Source organism: Corvus kubaryi, unplaced genomic scaffold (genome assembly GCF_017639235.1).
Source record: "Corvus kubaryi isolate FWS band 111438036 unplaced genomic scaffold, C.kubaryi_AGA036_p1.0 64948, whole genome shotgun sequence".
In the NCBI taxonomy this organism is placed as follows: domain Eukaryota; kingdom Metazoa; phylum Chordata; class Aves; order Passeriformes; family Corvidae; genus Corvus; species Corvus kubaryi.
In genome coordinates, this window is record NW_024581631.1 from 81,262 (window position 1) to 98,462 (window position 17,201).

A 17,201-nucleotide genomic window follows, 5' to 3' on the forward strand; every position below is an offset into this window, starting at 1 on the left:
AAGGTATATGCATTAATTTTATCTTGTGGGTTCTTAGCCGTATGCCCCTTCTCTAATTCAGGCGCTACAATTATTTACTATGGGGCTGCTTTTTTTAATACAGAAATTGAAGTTTCAGAGGACTGAGGTGTCTAAAATTGCAAATAGTAGATATCATGACCTGTGCCCTTGGTAGAAGTGACTATGGACTGCAGTGACAAGAGAAGAGGAAAAGGGAAACATCTGTTTAAAAGGAGCAGAAGTATTTTGTTAACCAAAGGATCTACCAACCAAGTCACAGTCTCTGAGTCTAGACCCACACAAACTGAGTAACACAAAAAAACAGTTTAAAGAGAAAAGAAAACTAAAACAGCCAGATAGGGACAAGGATATTAGAAATGGTAGAAGTTCAGAGGCATTCACATTTATTAAGGTTTCAGTCCCCTTCCAGTTCTCAGAGCAGACATTTGCAAAATTGAGCTTTCTTACCCATTTCAAAGTAAGTGTGGTCTTCCCAAAAATACTTTTGTCTCATTTAGTGGAAGCAAAATATTTATATTAGTCTTTCAACCTGAATTGTTATTTTATTGACAAATACAATTTTTTCAAAAGAGAAGTGTTCATGGTCTCGGGTGTTTTAAACCAGTGCCTTCTGTTTATACTGCATACTATCACACTGTTCCCCTGTAGTTGCATGCTTGGAAGGAAGAGGTCAAGGATGATCCCAATCTCATTTCAATCAAGTGCTATTGTATAACATGAAATAACATGAGACTTGCAAGTGTGGACTCAGTCAAGAGTTCTGAACAAGATACAATTAATAAATGAAATTGAATGTACTTCACATGTTTTAAAGTCCATAAGAACAACAGTGCAACATCCTGTCAAACAGACCAACCACTGAAACATAAACAGTGACCAAAGAGAAGGATGAGTCTTACATTTTACTGGAATAAGAAGTTGGGCTTTACAGATGACCCTTGCCTCATACAGATACAATTGCTCAACGAAAGAAGTGAAAACTTGTATTCTAATTCAGTGTGGAGAGAACCTTTTCTGTATAAAGAAGAAACAAAAATCTTGAGGAGAAAACTAAACCTGGATGGATTCTATGAGTTTTCAGTGTGAAGAGAAAACTGCAAATGATAATACTTTCCACCAAAAAGGAATGAAGACAACTTAAAACCTAATGATCAGCTTCGAGGAAAACTTCTATGTAAGAAGGTCCCAGTTCTTCAATAGAAGTTTCTAAGTATCTTTTAAAAACAAAAATGCAACCAAAGGCATAATATATGTATAAAAACTGAAAACATGACTGCTAGGTTATCAGAAAACTGCAAGTTCAATGAATGAGAGAATGCAGAACAGGATGAGAAGAAACTTTCCTATGCAATCTTAAATCACTTAAATACAATTTACTCATTTCTTCAGTTAAGGTATTTTACAAACAGGTTGTAATTGTGCTATCCTCTTAGCATATCATGTAGCTCACAGAGTCCTAAATGGAGCAGGGAAAAAATTTTGACAGACTTTAGAAGCGAGGGAAAGGAAACTTCCCAGAAATTAGGAGCAGAACAATGCCTGCCACAATGCATGCCAGTCCACTGACTGAAAACAAGCCTGGAAGCAAGGAAGCTTCTGCTTTTGAGTTTCTTATATATTTAAGTATTTTATTATTATTTTTCACATGCTATATTGCTTTGATCAAATATGGAAGTCTAATACCAGAAAGACTTCTTATGTTTCTGCGAATTTGACTCATGCTTAAGTCTGAAGTAGGTTAACTACTAATATAGAAAAGATAAACAGCAGGCTACTCTAATATAGACTGCTAACATGCAGTACATGACACTATCTACAGCACTGGCTAATGCACGCTTTAAGACTGGAGAGTGCATATTTCAAAATACTGAACTATATTACTTTACATTTCTACTGCAGCAATGGCCAAGGAATGAGTAGTTCCTATTCTGTACTGCACTACACCCATATTATATAATGTGACAAACCTTCTCTTCAGTTTGTATTTCTCAGGAATATTCTCCCAGCCAAAATTCTGACAGCCTAGCAAAATAATTACTGAGAACATGAATATTCCAAGGCTGGAATGACACAGATATAACCATATTAGGAGCAAATGATAATAAAGCAACTCTGAGAATATCCACCAACTGATGGAGCAGCAACTATGAGGAGAAAGAAGAAATGAATAGACTGAACAAAACTTCCCAGTGAAACACCCAATCATCTTATGAATACAAAAATTTAGCCCATGAAACCGTTTCCTATTGATGAAATAGTCGTATGCTGCCAATTATATGTGGCACTCCCTCATTTTATGTTAGAGAAGTTGTTGCATAGGTTTCCAGCTTCCTCATCTGCCAGGACCAAAGTGTGTGTGCGTGTGTGTGTGCATGCACATTTGTTATAAATCTTTTTATTGTCACTTCAAAAATGGAAAAAAATTCACCGTTGCAGAATCAAGAAGTAAAAAATTATGAAACATCACACACCCATGAGACATTTTTGTTTAATTTCCTCCCAGCAGGTTTCAACATACAATCTTTAATACAGTAGGATTAAAATCTGATTTTCCAGCTTATTTGAAGTAGAAGATATACAAAGGAAAGCAGGAAATTCTGCATTTGCCACTTTCAGATTCTCAGCTGCCTGAATATGCAACTCATACAATAAATTTAATATTATATATACTCAAACAGTTTTCTGGAGGGACTAACTTTTAAAAGAGTGTCAAGAGTGACCATATGACACGAAATTGGATGCTCTGGAAAAACAGCATGGGTCACGAAGCTCTCAAAACAACTAAAATAGATGTGGGGAGAAGTAGATTTTTTTTCTATTTTTTCCAATTTCAAATAAGCCCTCTCCTCTCTTTGTGCAGTTACAAAAACCAGTATCACTAAAATTCAAAGAAATATTTTCAAGCATTTATCATATGTTTTATCACTTTTTCTTAGGTGATGAAACTGTGTATTTTCAAGCTCATGAGATAAGCATTCAGGGAAATACACAAAGTATTGACAACTGGAAAGTTTTATACTATAAAACTTAATTGCCAAAGCCCTCCTGTTCCACAAAAGTTAGTTAACGCAATAGCATCTTTCCATTTTGAGAAACAGGGTACTTGATGTCAAGATATTAAAACCATCTCAGAACTAATAGCACAGATTTAGTATTAAAAAGAAGATCTAAGTCTCAGGGTAAATCTTCCTTTGAAAGCATTTATTGATCTTTCCTTCACAGCACTGTTCACCATTTCTGTAAAGCAATACATTTGAGAATGGTGATGTAAGCAATGAATAAGTCACAATGACAAGTGGGTAATAAATAAAGACTGACAGAGTTTCAGAGAACACAGGACTGGTCTCCAAAGGATAAGGCTAATCCTGAAGGTGGCCAAAAGGGTTGCTATAGCACAAAACCACCCAAATTACTGGAAATCTGTAATGGTCTAAAGAGAGTTAAGGCATGTGAAAGAAAAAAAAATACTGGACAAACTGTAGCAGAATGAAGCATGATTATATGAACATGAAAGTTTAATAAATTAATCCCAGTAATTATAAATCATCAGTAACTAGCTTTGTAAAATCACAAACATTGTAATTTAAACTCAGGTTCTACAAAATATTATATATCTATACAGATTAATCCTGATACATTGGCTAAGGAACAAAGAAGTTGGAAAAAGCCAAGACAACAAAGCCAGTTAGTTTAATCTACCTGCTGGATGACATATTCTGTAATAAACTGTGCCGTCATGAAATACAATGGTATCACTGTTCTAGATACCAAAAGTACACCACAAAGAAAAAAAAAAGGCCAGAATCCATCTACTTATCAAGTCACTGTATAAAAAAACCCAACTGAACAAAAGAAAAAAAAAGGGGAGTTGTAGATAATATACAACACAGCAAAGCAAAATGCCTAAGGAATGTAGAACAAACAGCTCTGTAAGACAGTATTTCGAAGGATAAGTGTTAATTTCTTTTCAGTCCCTAACTCCTTGGTATCTACTGGCACTTCACAGTAATTTTATCTGTATTTCTGAAGGATATTATCTATATTTCTGGTAGCTATAAAAACAGGCCATCAAGTAACCAAGTAAAGCCTAAATACTAATGTCTTCCTTTAAAAATATTATGTCATCTAAGATTCTCTCTCATATGATCAAGTTCGAGAGAAAAAAAGAATGTCTTAAGAAAGTAAAATTTAAAAAAGTCTTTAAAAAATACCCTAAAAAAAGGAAGTCTTAAAACTTAAATATAACCATAAAGGCATAATAATAAGACCTAGGGTCATTAAAAAGAGTCTCATAAATGTCTCCAGCAAGGAAAGTCAATATTTCTTTTGCTATGTCAAATAATGTTCCATTTTAGATTGAAGCAGTTGTTTTTCCTCATGTAACTAGTGTTATTGTGTAGGCAACTGTTAACCAAGTAAATTGGAATATATACTTATTATTTTATGTATAAAATATATACTCAACATTCAGTTTTCACATTTTTTGCTATTTTAGAGTTAAATACTAAAAATTAAAATTAAGACAATCATCGGAAATACTCTTAACTACTCTGCATCACCTTAGATTTTGTGAAAGAACATTTGAAATTAATTTAATGATCTTTTCAAGCAAGTTATTTGAAAACAACTACTTTCAACTATAGATTTTCCTTAAACACATACTCTCTTTCATAAAAGACTTCAGACACAGATCACATAATCCAACTAAATGAAAAGAAGCTTCGTACTTCAGGGGTAAAGTCACTGACATTTTAAGTAAAAACATAAAAGTATGTGGACTAAACATGGTATTTCCTATGAGCATCTGCAGTAGCTGCTCTGTTACTTCTTTGCCCAGTTTTGCTAAGTTATGCCAGTTCTCAGTAGACAGAAAAGCTGAAATTCATTGCCTCCAACATTGTAATCTATATTCATCACTATTTTAATTATGCTGAATCTTAACTGGCAAGTGTAATTGCAACAAAATACACCTTATTCATTTTTCCAAATGAACAACATCTTATCTATCTCAAAGGTTACAGTTTAAAATTAAAACCTTCTATCACTGCTAACCAGATCACACTTGTAACAAATCACAAAATTATTTTTTAATTAAAATATTATTTTAATGAAGAATTCCTATTCTAAGCAAAATTCCCACTGATCTGTAAGACACATTTATTTTAAAAGAGTAAACTGTGATGAAGTTCCATTAAAAATATTAAAATGTTCTCCAAAGTACCTATTTACTTTAAAGTAGAAATTTATACCACCTTTTTTTTCCTAATACTCATTTCTACCCTTCCTTCATGAAGTAAACTTTAAAGATCACTTTAAAAATTGTAACAATCCATGGTTTGGCTATACTGTTTAAAAAAAAAAAAAATACTTGTTTTACCATAAGAACCCTCTGATGAATCAAGAGGCTCATTAAAAAAAATTACTTCCACCCTGCCCCAATATTTAAGATTAACAATAATTATGCAACTGGTGCAAGAATTAAGCTTGATTTAAATTTTCTGTTAAATTTAGAGTGAAAGAAAGTAATTTTAACCAAATTATCTTTATCGTAAAATTATTTGACCACATTACTTTTCTGCCCGTAGAATAATAGTTGCTTTACCCAAATAACATGGGTGAGCTTTCTACTTCTGTCATTTCATTTTATTACTGGATACAATATAGTAAATATTAAATATGTGGTATTTTCTGGATTAGTCAGTGCACATTACACCATAATAGTTGCCTCCTCCAGTAACATTTCAGTATAAAAAAATCTCATGGTAAAAAGTTGACATATGACTAGAGGATAGTGATTACCCATAAAATAGAAAAAAATTAAAGCTTCTACACAGTGAACTTCTGAAGCATCTCACCTCCTAATTTAATATTAAATTAGTCCTCCTCACCATTTATTACCATATCTCAAATATTGCAAGTGGTTTGTGATGTATTATTTACTCCACCAAAATTCTTATCACTTGTTACGCAGAAAGAAATGGTCTTCAAAAGCAGAAAGCTGGTGCATTTATCCATCTACTGTTCCAAAGGAACTAAGGCACATGGTCAGTCACGTGCTTTACACAAATCATTAGAGATACAGGAATGTTTTGAATAGCCATCTATGGTTACATCATTAACTATAATTTACTGCAATGACTGATGAATTTCATCTCATGGAAGTGCATTAAGAGTGTGTTCTACATGTACATTAACACTCCCCATCATAAAGTAAGCCATTTAACTTTTCACAGGGTGACTTTTATGATGCTGTTACAGAAGCAACTAATTGTAGTTAAAGCATTTATTTTTTAAAAGGTCATTCTTTTTTATTGTCGTTTATAATATTTAAATGGCAGCTCATGAGTGTGAATGTGCACATATGTGAATGCAGGGAACATGTGTGTTCAATACTGAACCTGTCCAACAAGTTCTGTAGAAAACACAGACTAAAGAGTTATTTGCATATTAAGCTACAATGAGTTAAATGAGAAATCTAAATTGTAAATGAGTTTTGGGGACAAATCAATGCTAATGAATAACAATTACTTCAGTCGCTGTGTGAATTAAAATAACATCATTAATAAAGCTTAGGTGCTCTGCTGGCAAGCATGTCTTCAGTCCCTGGCAGATCATGTAAGATCTAAATTAGGAGAAGCAGCAAGCACAAAGGAAGTAAGTTTAAAATTATTTTGTTTTGAAGCTCCACTTCAAACAAAAGCTTCAGGAAAGCCTAGAAAACTCAGAAAATCCCATCCAGTCATTTTAACGACTGCCTTGAATGAATGCCTGATAAAATTTTAGATTTGCACTACATAATGACAGGAGATCTTATAAACCTAAAAGATGACTCAGAACAGCCTCTTTTGTTCCCTTTCTTGCATATGAAACAGTCAGGGAAAAATCAAAATCTTTCCTTAAGAAAAAAGGGGCTTTTCTTTGAGCTAAAAATAAGTCTAAACATCCTGTTCTTCACCTAAAGGCTCAAAAGCAGCTGCAGGTAGTAACCATGTAGCGAGAAACTACAGAGGGCACTGTTGTATCAGTTTTTAACACTTACAATGGTGATAGGGCCCAAGTACGGAAGATTGTCAGGAAAATAAATAACTGACTAAAGAAAGAATCCAGAGTTAGGAGAGCATGCAAATGCACTAAACCTAAAACAATAATAAGGCAAAAACATTGAAGCTGTACTTCTGAAGGAAAATGGACTGAAAGAAAAGTTCATGTAACAGACTGTCAGGCTGATAGGAATACTGCAGTGCACACATTTGGCATTTTCCTTTGTAGTGTTTCTGTGGAAAAGGTAACTAACCATCGTCTGCCTTATCCTTTGCAAACAGCCACCTATTACTGGAATCCCACTCATAATCAATATGAAAATGAGTGATGAGTATTATGGAATTCTTCCACAGGCAGAATTTATCAACAGAAAGAATATCTTCACACTATACAGTCCTTTCACAGTGTAAAAGGCCAGTTCCGTTTTATTCCTTTTCATGACACTTACAAATCAATCATTTCTATTTTGAAAGCAGTAACACTGGTATAACATAAACCAAATTAAATCCCACCCTTTCCAGAAGAACTACCTTTAAATACAATGCTCAAAACCAGCAAGTGTCCAGCTGAAAATAATGTAACATTGAAATTGCTGTATATTTGACATTCATATGAAAGGGGAAAGTATGTTAAATAAGTCAGCGTAAATACCTCAGTAAATCTATGCAAAATGATTTTTACACAACAAATGGGCTTCAGAGATACAAGTATTTATGAAAACAAATTTGATAAATGTTTTACTGTTAATTTATATAGAAGTTTGCCTGTCTTTGATCTTATTTTATTAGAAATAACCCCAATTACATTTTTTAAGCACTAACACATTTTGAAATGTGTTTTAGCACTTCCTAATGAGAATTACAAACAATATAAAACAGCCAGCTACCTAAGTACAGAATAATTAATGGGTTTTGTATTTTTCATTTTTATATTATAAAAGCATTAAGATACCAACAAAGAAACAGAAGTACTGAAGTAAGATATGGATAGTATCAAACATTTAATGAAACTTTAGAGAAGAAAGGTGTTACTTTTTTTCCACATTGTGGCAGCCAAACCCACAAGCAGCATATTTTGCAGTACCACAGCAAAAAAACCCAGGACTTTTATGAACACTGACTCAAACTCACATTTAAAGAGTACTATATGGAAGGTAATCTGAAATTACATTAGACAACGATTTCATAATAAAACAAAGAATAAATGTTAACAGAAAAGATGCTCAAGCAAATGAAACATATCAGAAAATTGTCTAAAGCTATGTGAATGAATGAACAAAACAAACAAAATCAAAACCACAGACGGTGCCTGTGGATACTCATTCACATCCACATCCATAAGAACTGTGATGGTAACTGTGAAAGAATTGTGTCTCTAAGCATGCAAAGACAGATGTACTACGTGAAAGGAAACTGCCACAGAAAAGGAAAATCTAATGTTTTTTAGAAATTGCAAAACCAGACAACACAAATATATTGACTAAGCAAGACCCCAGTTCCCTGCCAGACACTGAAACCTAGAATTCCTAAGTGATTTAAGAAATTTTTTCAAGGAACTTACTAATAAAAGATAAATTAAAACAAAAACTAATGTTCATGTCAGAAATGGGTTTCATCCACGTTTTGCCACTTCTGCCTTCCAAACAGACCCTGTATGTGCAATGCTAAGTGGAAAAATTTGCTAAATTTTAAATTCATATATATTGTCTTTAGCCTAATTCTGTTCCTAAACCAGAATTATTTTAAAACTGCTTAACGTTCTACCAGTCTAGTAATCTCTTCATTAGCATTGTTTCTAGCAGTCTAGACTAAAACAAAGTTTCATCTTATTGTTTCCAGCTGTTGATAAAAATTTCACTAGTATTACTTTTATACACTTTTTTAATTGTATATGATTGCAGGCAGACAGGCAATTTGCATACATGTAAAAAAACCTAACAGTCTGTTAGATACACAGTATTGATAAAAAAATGCATAAATGTATATTAACCTACTGTATATACTCTATGACACTAGGCTAAAACAGGTGAAGTTCTCAAGCTATAAAACATGTTTGTTCCATGTAAAACTTAACTGCATTTGAAGGCAGAAATTTGCAGTGCATTCCTAGAGACATGCAATTGGATCCAAAATGGAGCTTCTTCGGAGACTGTTGCATCTATGCACACCACTTAAATACAATTCAAATGATGAAAAAAGTTTTGATAATGTTTACAGAATTGACTTAAACATCTTAATTCATTTTTCCATTTAACTACAATAATGAATGCCAAAATGTTACTAGATAACTCTCTAAATATTCAAGATATTTAACGAGATATTTAAGGTTCCTTTCTGCCTATGCAATAGAACACATTAAAACCAATTTTACTACCGTAATTTATTCAAAGCTTGATTATGAGCAATAGCTACAAGAAGAGATACAGCATTGTTGATTCATATACAAGCATTTCACTTAACTGCATTGGATAATAGCTGTGCTCCTAAAGGAGTATAAAAGCAAAGTGATTAGAAGTCATTACTGTTAATTAGCATTCACTTTACAGTTATAGGGATGAACCTTTTCTGTGCTGAACAAATGGAAAGCTTTTATCTGAAAGTCCATCAAACCTGGTCAAGGTAAAATAAATAAAATGTCAGTGACAAGTAAGTTGAATTCAAAACAACAATAACAGAAAAGGCAAAACAAAATCTAAGGATGTATCATCATCCAATTAGTGAGATTTGGTTTTTAAACAGGAAAAGGTCTGAAGGGAATGAGTAAAACTGGAAACTCATACTTCACATTCTGCAATCTCACTGATAAAAGGAGGAAATGTGTGTTTATCAAACTTGCTGTGAGTGCACGGTTCATTTGGCGTCCTGTAAACAATGCCTGGCTGCCCATTCCCAAATGTATGTGAGAATCTTGCAACGCAGAACATCATATTCAGCAGGCAAGGTCACACTAGAGATGCCCTGGAAATGGGAAATTAGGAAAACCTGGCAATCAGAGGTTTCAAGCTGACCAGAACAAGCCCTCAGGGTTGCTTACCATCTTTCACCACCAGCCTGACTGTCTCTGCTTATTCAATATTAACACAGGACAGGCAGTGAGTGAAAACAACTCCACGCACCTAACAGGGAGAAATAAGCGACTTTTTTGTTTACATAAAGCTCAACATTTCTCACAGTAAGAAACTACCTCAAAGATATTGCTGAAGATCCCCTTCTGAAAAGAAAAAAAAACAAAAACCCAATGAAAAAACGCCCTGACCCTGCCTGAACAGTTCAGATGAGACACACAGAACTCCAGGCATCCTGTTGATTAAAAAATTTCCTTGTTCCCATCTCATTTTGAAATTCATACAAAACCCATCCCCCAAAAACTCAACAAACCCTGTGTTTTGAATGAAACAACATATATCATTAATTTTACACTGCTTAAAACACTGCCAACTATGCAATTACTTCTTACCCTCTTCCCTTCATTCACACTTTTATTCACTGCTAATGACAATGGTCATCCCCTAGGTGAAGAAAGCTATGGAATACCAATCCAGAATTAATTAAAAGAAAAAACAACAAGTTGATTAAAAATGTAATCATTTAACACGATGAGGGCAAAGGGACAATCCAAATCCTTGCAGATAAAAATTTACTCATTATAAAAGGTGGAGGAACTAAGCATATGAAAAAACACAGCAAATATCTTCTCTCTCAAAAAAAAAATCTTATTTTATCAAGAAGCACAGTTATTTATTTCTTGTCAGTGTAGGCAACCATTTCATACAATTTCTAAAAGTTCCCATTTAACTTCCACATCTAAAAACAAAAGGAGCTGTGCTAGGAGATATGCTCTCCAAATGTTCATCAAATCTACATGACGAGTAAAGGACCCAGTCAAAAACTTCCATTTCCCTCTTCCGGTTTCCCTCAACTGGGCATTGAAGATTTTTTACAATTTTTTTTCAATACTCATGGTGTAATTTCACTTGCCATATAAAAATTCTGTATTTCAACTGTTGAATTACATATAAAGGTAATCTATTAATATATCAAGGGCATGGTATTCTTGATTTGCAATAATCACAATGTAGGCAGAAAAATTATGGAGGAGTGATTTATTTTGGAAATTCAGTATAAAGAAAAATATCTCTTGCTATAATTTAATCTTTCTCCAAAATGTTGAGAAATACAACTCTGAGAAATTAATCTATATATCTACAGATAATTCTGGAAAATACCAGATTTTCTTCAATGAAAACATGTGAAATTACTACAACAAAACTCTTTTGCACACTTCTGAACTCTCTGAATCCCCTGTGAGAGGGGGAAGCTACCTACTTTGTATGAACTCACAAACTACAAAAGTAATTTGGTGAAGAGCATGCTGAGGACCTCAGATTACAGATTCTTCAAGTACATCAGGATTCTAAAACTAATAATTATTTGGCTACTTTAAGATTCCTAAGAAATTCTGCAAACCTTATTTGTATGAGTTAAGAGTACACTACTAGTCTTTATCATGTACATGCTACAACTGAAGCCACGTACACCAGACATCTAAAAACCAAGTGATTATTCCTATATACTTTACAGTTTCTTTTACACGCATCTTGTAACAGCAGACAATGAAGCAATGCTGTGATAGAATACTACATTACATTTATTCATGTATTTTTTGTGGTAGGAACACCTAAACCTTTGTCTGTACAAAAGCCACAGAAAGTCAGCAATCACATTGAATCTGAGAACTCTTTTCACCCGTTGGCCACAGCAGCTGAATTGTGGAGAAGGGTGAAAGACTGTTTCCTTAGCATGGAAGACTATTAGCAATATCAAGCAACTGAATGCTTTATGTTCCTTGAGGGAATTAATCCCTATCTGAAGGCCACAGAATAACATTATATTTCACCCTTTCATCTCAAACACTGAAGAACTGTTTTCTGAAGAAATCTTAGGGTGTTTCACTGAGTATCAATAGGATCCAAGTTACTTCTATTCCACCTGAACCCACAAAGCTCAAGTACTTTGTCTAAGATAAAATATCTTATGTAACAGTTAAAATGGCATTGTTACTGCAATTTTAACTCTCAGACGGATACTTTCTGTCTTCAGTGAACTTCAGACTGGGACCATTTAAAAAATCATGACCCTGTTTTAAAAAAGTGATTACTAAACACAGGAATCACACTGTATTATTAAGCTCTTTATTTCTGTAATGAAAAAATTATTACTTATTCTTAGTGACTGACTGTTATAACATCCCTGTTCCAGAATGCAATGATATTTTAGAAAAGAAATCATCTTTCTCTCCCTTCCACATTACTGATAAAATAAAACAGTGCCATAAGCAAAGGCTATTATTCAAATGTTTCACACAACCAATATATCCAACATTAATATTTATTTTTCAGCTGATGATCAATGGATGATTTCATAATTAATATTTCTTCAGTCCTGAGAGCCAATATATAAATTTATTTCAAGTGAACTCCATTTTTTTGAAAGCTTGCCAGTTCTAAATCCACGAAGGGCACAACAAAAAGGACTCTGACAGAAACAACAAGTTGAAACTGAAAATCCACCAAAAATCCATTTGCATGATTTACAGTAAACATGAGGAAATATAAAAAAACTACACAAAGAATCCATTTTTTAAATAGTAATTTTTAAAAAATCAAGTAATTAAGCATGTCATTGAAAAATATGAAAAAAAAAAACAACCTAGAAGAAAAACATTTTTACCTAGTTCAAGAATTCTGCAAGTTACTTCAGCAATGGAAACTTACCAATCAAAGGCAAAGACTTATGGAGTAGAGGAGATAAGGCAAGAAATTTGAAAGAGGACAGAACTGTCTACTGAAAATAAAGTATCTTGCATTGATCTGTTTAGTCTGGAAGCTGCTACAGCCACTGCCCTGAACAAAAGTTTAGCCATAGTTCCATGAGATACAGAAAACAATCCAACATTCAACCCATCTAATACCACTTCTGTATGTGCTTGCATAAAACACCACTGTATTATTTGAACAAGATCATAATTACATTGAAAAAGGGAGAAAACAGTTAAATACTGCCTAAATTGAGATGTCGTAGGAAAGTTTCACAAAAATGCCTTTATGCTCCAGTCTTTCCTGCCACTAGAGGAAAAGAAATACAGTTTCCCACCACATTTCAAAGACAGCACCATTATAAAAACCCTGAAAGATAATTCAGGTAACTAAGAAACTCTAGTGCTTACAGGCTTGGCTAGGAAAATTTCCAATAGGGACAGGAACAAACAAGGATATCAGTATTCCTTATTCAGTAACATTGAGAGGAGATTAAATTATTCTTTAGAGTTCAGGATTTACACGTCTCTTGAAGTAAATATTCTACTATCAGGTGAACACTGCATAGTAAGATACATTTAGACATCATATAAGTACTCTGATATGTTTCACAATATATACTGAATACAGATCCTAAAACATGGCATTAGGCAACTAGAAAATAGATATAAATTTCCTTTATACCTATCAATCACCTGGGTTTGTGACAATAAAATTAATAGGTTTACAGTCATTGACAGCACCACTCACTGAGTCACATGAACTAGAAGAGGACTGTTGTCCTGGGTTTTCCAGAACTATGAGGGAATATTTCATTTTTTAGAAATCTTGTTCTCAAAATACTGTTTTTAAAAACATTGTATATGTCCAAATTCATACAGTTTTTTTAAGAAGTATTTTGTTTTAATTTTTTACTAAATAAGTACTTGCAATAGAAGCATTCTTTTACAAGGTAAAGTAAGGTACACCGTGTGATTTTGATTTGGACACACCTTTCCTGTAGTCTTGGCCCCAAACCATTTGACAGAAAAAAAGAGCTATGTTATTTGACCAGTGTTTTAAAATTACAATCACTCAAAGATGGTTTTGACAAGGCTTCCACACAATTCATCCCCTCCCTTCAGGAGAAGGCAAATGGACTTCTCTGTTTAAAACTATTAACGTCTGAGGAAAAAAGCTCCTAAAGCAAAATCCTCAGTGATTAAGACTTAAATAGTAAAGCTACTAAACAGCAGTTATTAAAAAATGTGAAAAAATAAAACCAGGAAGCTTTCAAAGTTACTGCTAACACACAGAAGAAAAATGTTAGTTCTCTTCTTAAAACTAAAATACCACAGTTGCTGTAGTTTATTTCCCCTCATAATTTTGCAATTATTCATCAAAATACACAAGACATTTACTGAAATTTTTGTATCAGAATTTCATAGCTAGGTTTGACTGTAAAGACATCGTTGTACAAAGTCTAACATAAAGGCAGTATACTGTTAATATTTATGTCTTAAGATATCATATAGTGGAATTAATATTTCTATACAGGAAAGAAATAGTTATTTAGTTCCAGACAACATGATAACATCTCTTTCAGCTATAGTTATAATTACCATGTACAAACTTCCAAAGCAGAAGCTGTCAAGATTTAACACTAGCATTAATTTATGTAAGGGATCCATTCCTCCAAAGACAGCAAGAATCGTAAAGGAAGTATCATCTTAATTGCCACTAATTTGCCCATTTTTAATTAAATTGATCAGTAATTTATTACCTTACCCAGCAGCAGAAAGCTGTTAGTATGCAGCTTTAAGAGACAGCAGATATCAGTCCTTCTAATTTCTAATACTATCATGGTTCAAAAATAATTTAAAACTGCTGTATCATATTTCTTTCAATTCCTGTACTGCAGGATATGCACATTCCATTTAAAACCTCTGTGAAGCACTCTAGAGCATAATCATAGAATCATTTAGGTTGCAAAAGACCCTTGAAATCATCAATTCCAACCATTAACCTAATAACTGCCAAGTCCACCACTAAACCCTAGGCACGCAGTCTACACAACTTTCAAATACCTCCAGAGACAGTGACTCAACCATTTCCCTGAGCAGCCTGTTCCAAAGCTTGATAAGCCTTTCAGCAAAGAAACGTTTCCTAATACCCAACGTAAACCTCCCCAGCACAACTCGAGGCTGTGCCACCTACATGCACTGTTCTCCTCTTCCATAGTCTCATACTCCAACATAGGTGTATGATCTTGATTACTTTATAGGAACAGGATTTTCTTGCCAAAGTGTTTAGAAGATGCAACATTTGACTCCAAAATGGTTCAGGAAGCACACTGCATTCAAACCACATTCTTAGGTCTTATCTGCAATTTGATTTTTTTTTTTTAACGGAATACAAAATAGAGCCTGAAGTATTTAGGTTCACGAATCTCAATTCTCATTTTAATGAAGGAAAGCAAACTAAAAAATGTTCAATACCTGACTTGAAGGCTACAAACACCTTTACCTGAAGTTTCAGAAAGTAGCCTATACCAGTTTGATCAATAAAATTACATATTTACTTTCTTTAAAATAACAGTTATGATTTTCTGAACATTGTACTGGTTTTAGTACTGTACACTGCAGTAATCAACACAATTAGCTGGAATGAACATAGCGTATCACTCAAACATTGTGAAAAACCTCTAGAGCCAACGGGAGGTTTTCTATTTTTTTCAATGAGATCTGATTTAATATTGGTAGAAAATAAAGTACTATATGAAAGATTTTGAAAAAGAACAGAGAATAAATTTCAAGTGATTTAGAAGGTGGGCTCATCGTCTCCCTTTAATTGATTTTATAGCTAAAAAGGATTGATTGATATACATTATTGCTACTCTGTCATATATTAGAATATAATCACAGGGCTACCAGAATCTATCGTTGTAAAACATTCTGTAATACCTGGCAAATTATCTGGAACACACAAACAAATAACAGATTCTGGTTTACACATCATAAGTGTACTCAGATAGAGATGTCTAGACATTACTTTCCATACATTGATAAATGCACAAAATACAAAAGATTTCTCATTACAGTAATCAAGCGATACATTATTTCAAATGCAAAATAACCTAAATATTCTATTTATAGATGATAGCCACAATTACATTTTTTGTCGTACATGCCAAGCACAAGGTGTTTTTATTAAATAGGAAAAAGGTTTTGGCTTGAAATGAGGATAAGTGTGATTTACATCAGGGAAGAAGAATATAAGTTATGCTATATATTTACAGGGCAAGAAAGAAGAAAAGAATAGAAATAAAAGTGTTCCATTTCTTTCTTAAAGCTTTCCTTAAATACCTAAGTGGATCATTTACTTAAATTCCTAAATGAGCTAAGCAATATAATTATCCCCAACTATGTAATTATATTCAATCAGCATACCTTAACAAGTTTCATGAGCTGGTAAAGGTCTTCAACCTCATCTTCCTGGCATGCAGTATACACTCTGCCAGTATTTACACTGGTACCTTTTATAAAACCACGATAGAGTGGCAAATCCAATGCATCAGCATACAGGTCAATGGCATGGTGTCCTACTGTCTGATACATATAGCTGTCCAATTCATCAGTGTGCCCTGCCACAATTAAGAAATAACCATATTAGGTACATTGTTTCAACAATTACAGATAATCACAATACTACAAAGCACTGAGAAAATCTAAATGTTAATATTTTTCAGTTCACAAACAGATGTTTGGTGACAACACCACTATAAACATGGAAAGAAAAAAAATAGATTTCTCCACCCAACAGACGTATGGAGAGGAAGACATCTGTCACAAACATGCTGCCTATTTGCAAATTGTGGTGTCTTTTCTTCTTCCTGCTTCATCCAAAAAATCTCATATCGTTCCAATTCTGCTCCTATTTATATGGTAATTTTAATAGGAACACAGGTCAGAGGCACAAACACAGATGTATTTCAACATACTCAGAGCAAGAAATTTATAATGCACTGCAACACTGAGAATAAGGAATAGGTTGTCAAAATTTACAAAAACTTTACTGTTAGAATTGTTATCAAGGTCATCATGAAAGGAGACTATCTCCGCTTAGGTAGAATAAAAGTAGACCACTGTAATGTTTGGACATTTTTTAATAAACAAAAAGCTATTTCCCTAACCAGGAGAAAAAATGAACCAAATTTTCTCACAAGCAGTTTGTAGCTAGCAGATAAAGAAAAAACAGCTAAAATGCAGACATCACGAATTAGAATCACATCTCAAGCTATACAACAAACCATTTACATATAATTTTTTTAGATAATATTTCAAAC

At 33.4% G+C, this 17,201-nt stretch overlaps 1 protein-coding gene across 5 annotated transcripts in view; it reads right to left on the reverse strand.

The window, feature by feature from the left end:
• Positions 1-17,201, reverse strand: part of LOC121672768 (diphthine--ammonia ligase-like) — a 90,867-nt gene that overhangs the window by 67,421 nt on the left and 6,245 nt on the right. For all 5 annotated transcript variants that reach the window (XM_042045591.1, XM_042045590.1, XM_042045588.1 and 2 more), the window contains exon 3: positions 16,306-16,499. In XM_042045591.1, coding sequence (XP_041901525.1) covers positions 16,306-16,499 — 194 coding nt within the window. The remainder of the gene's footprint in view (positions 1-16,305; positions 16,500-17,201) is intronic.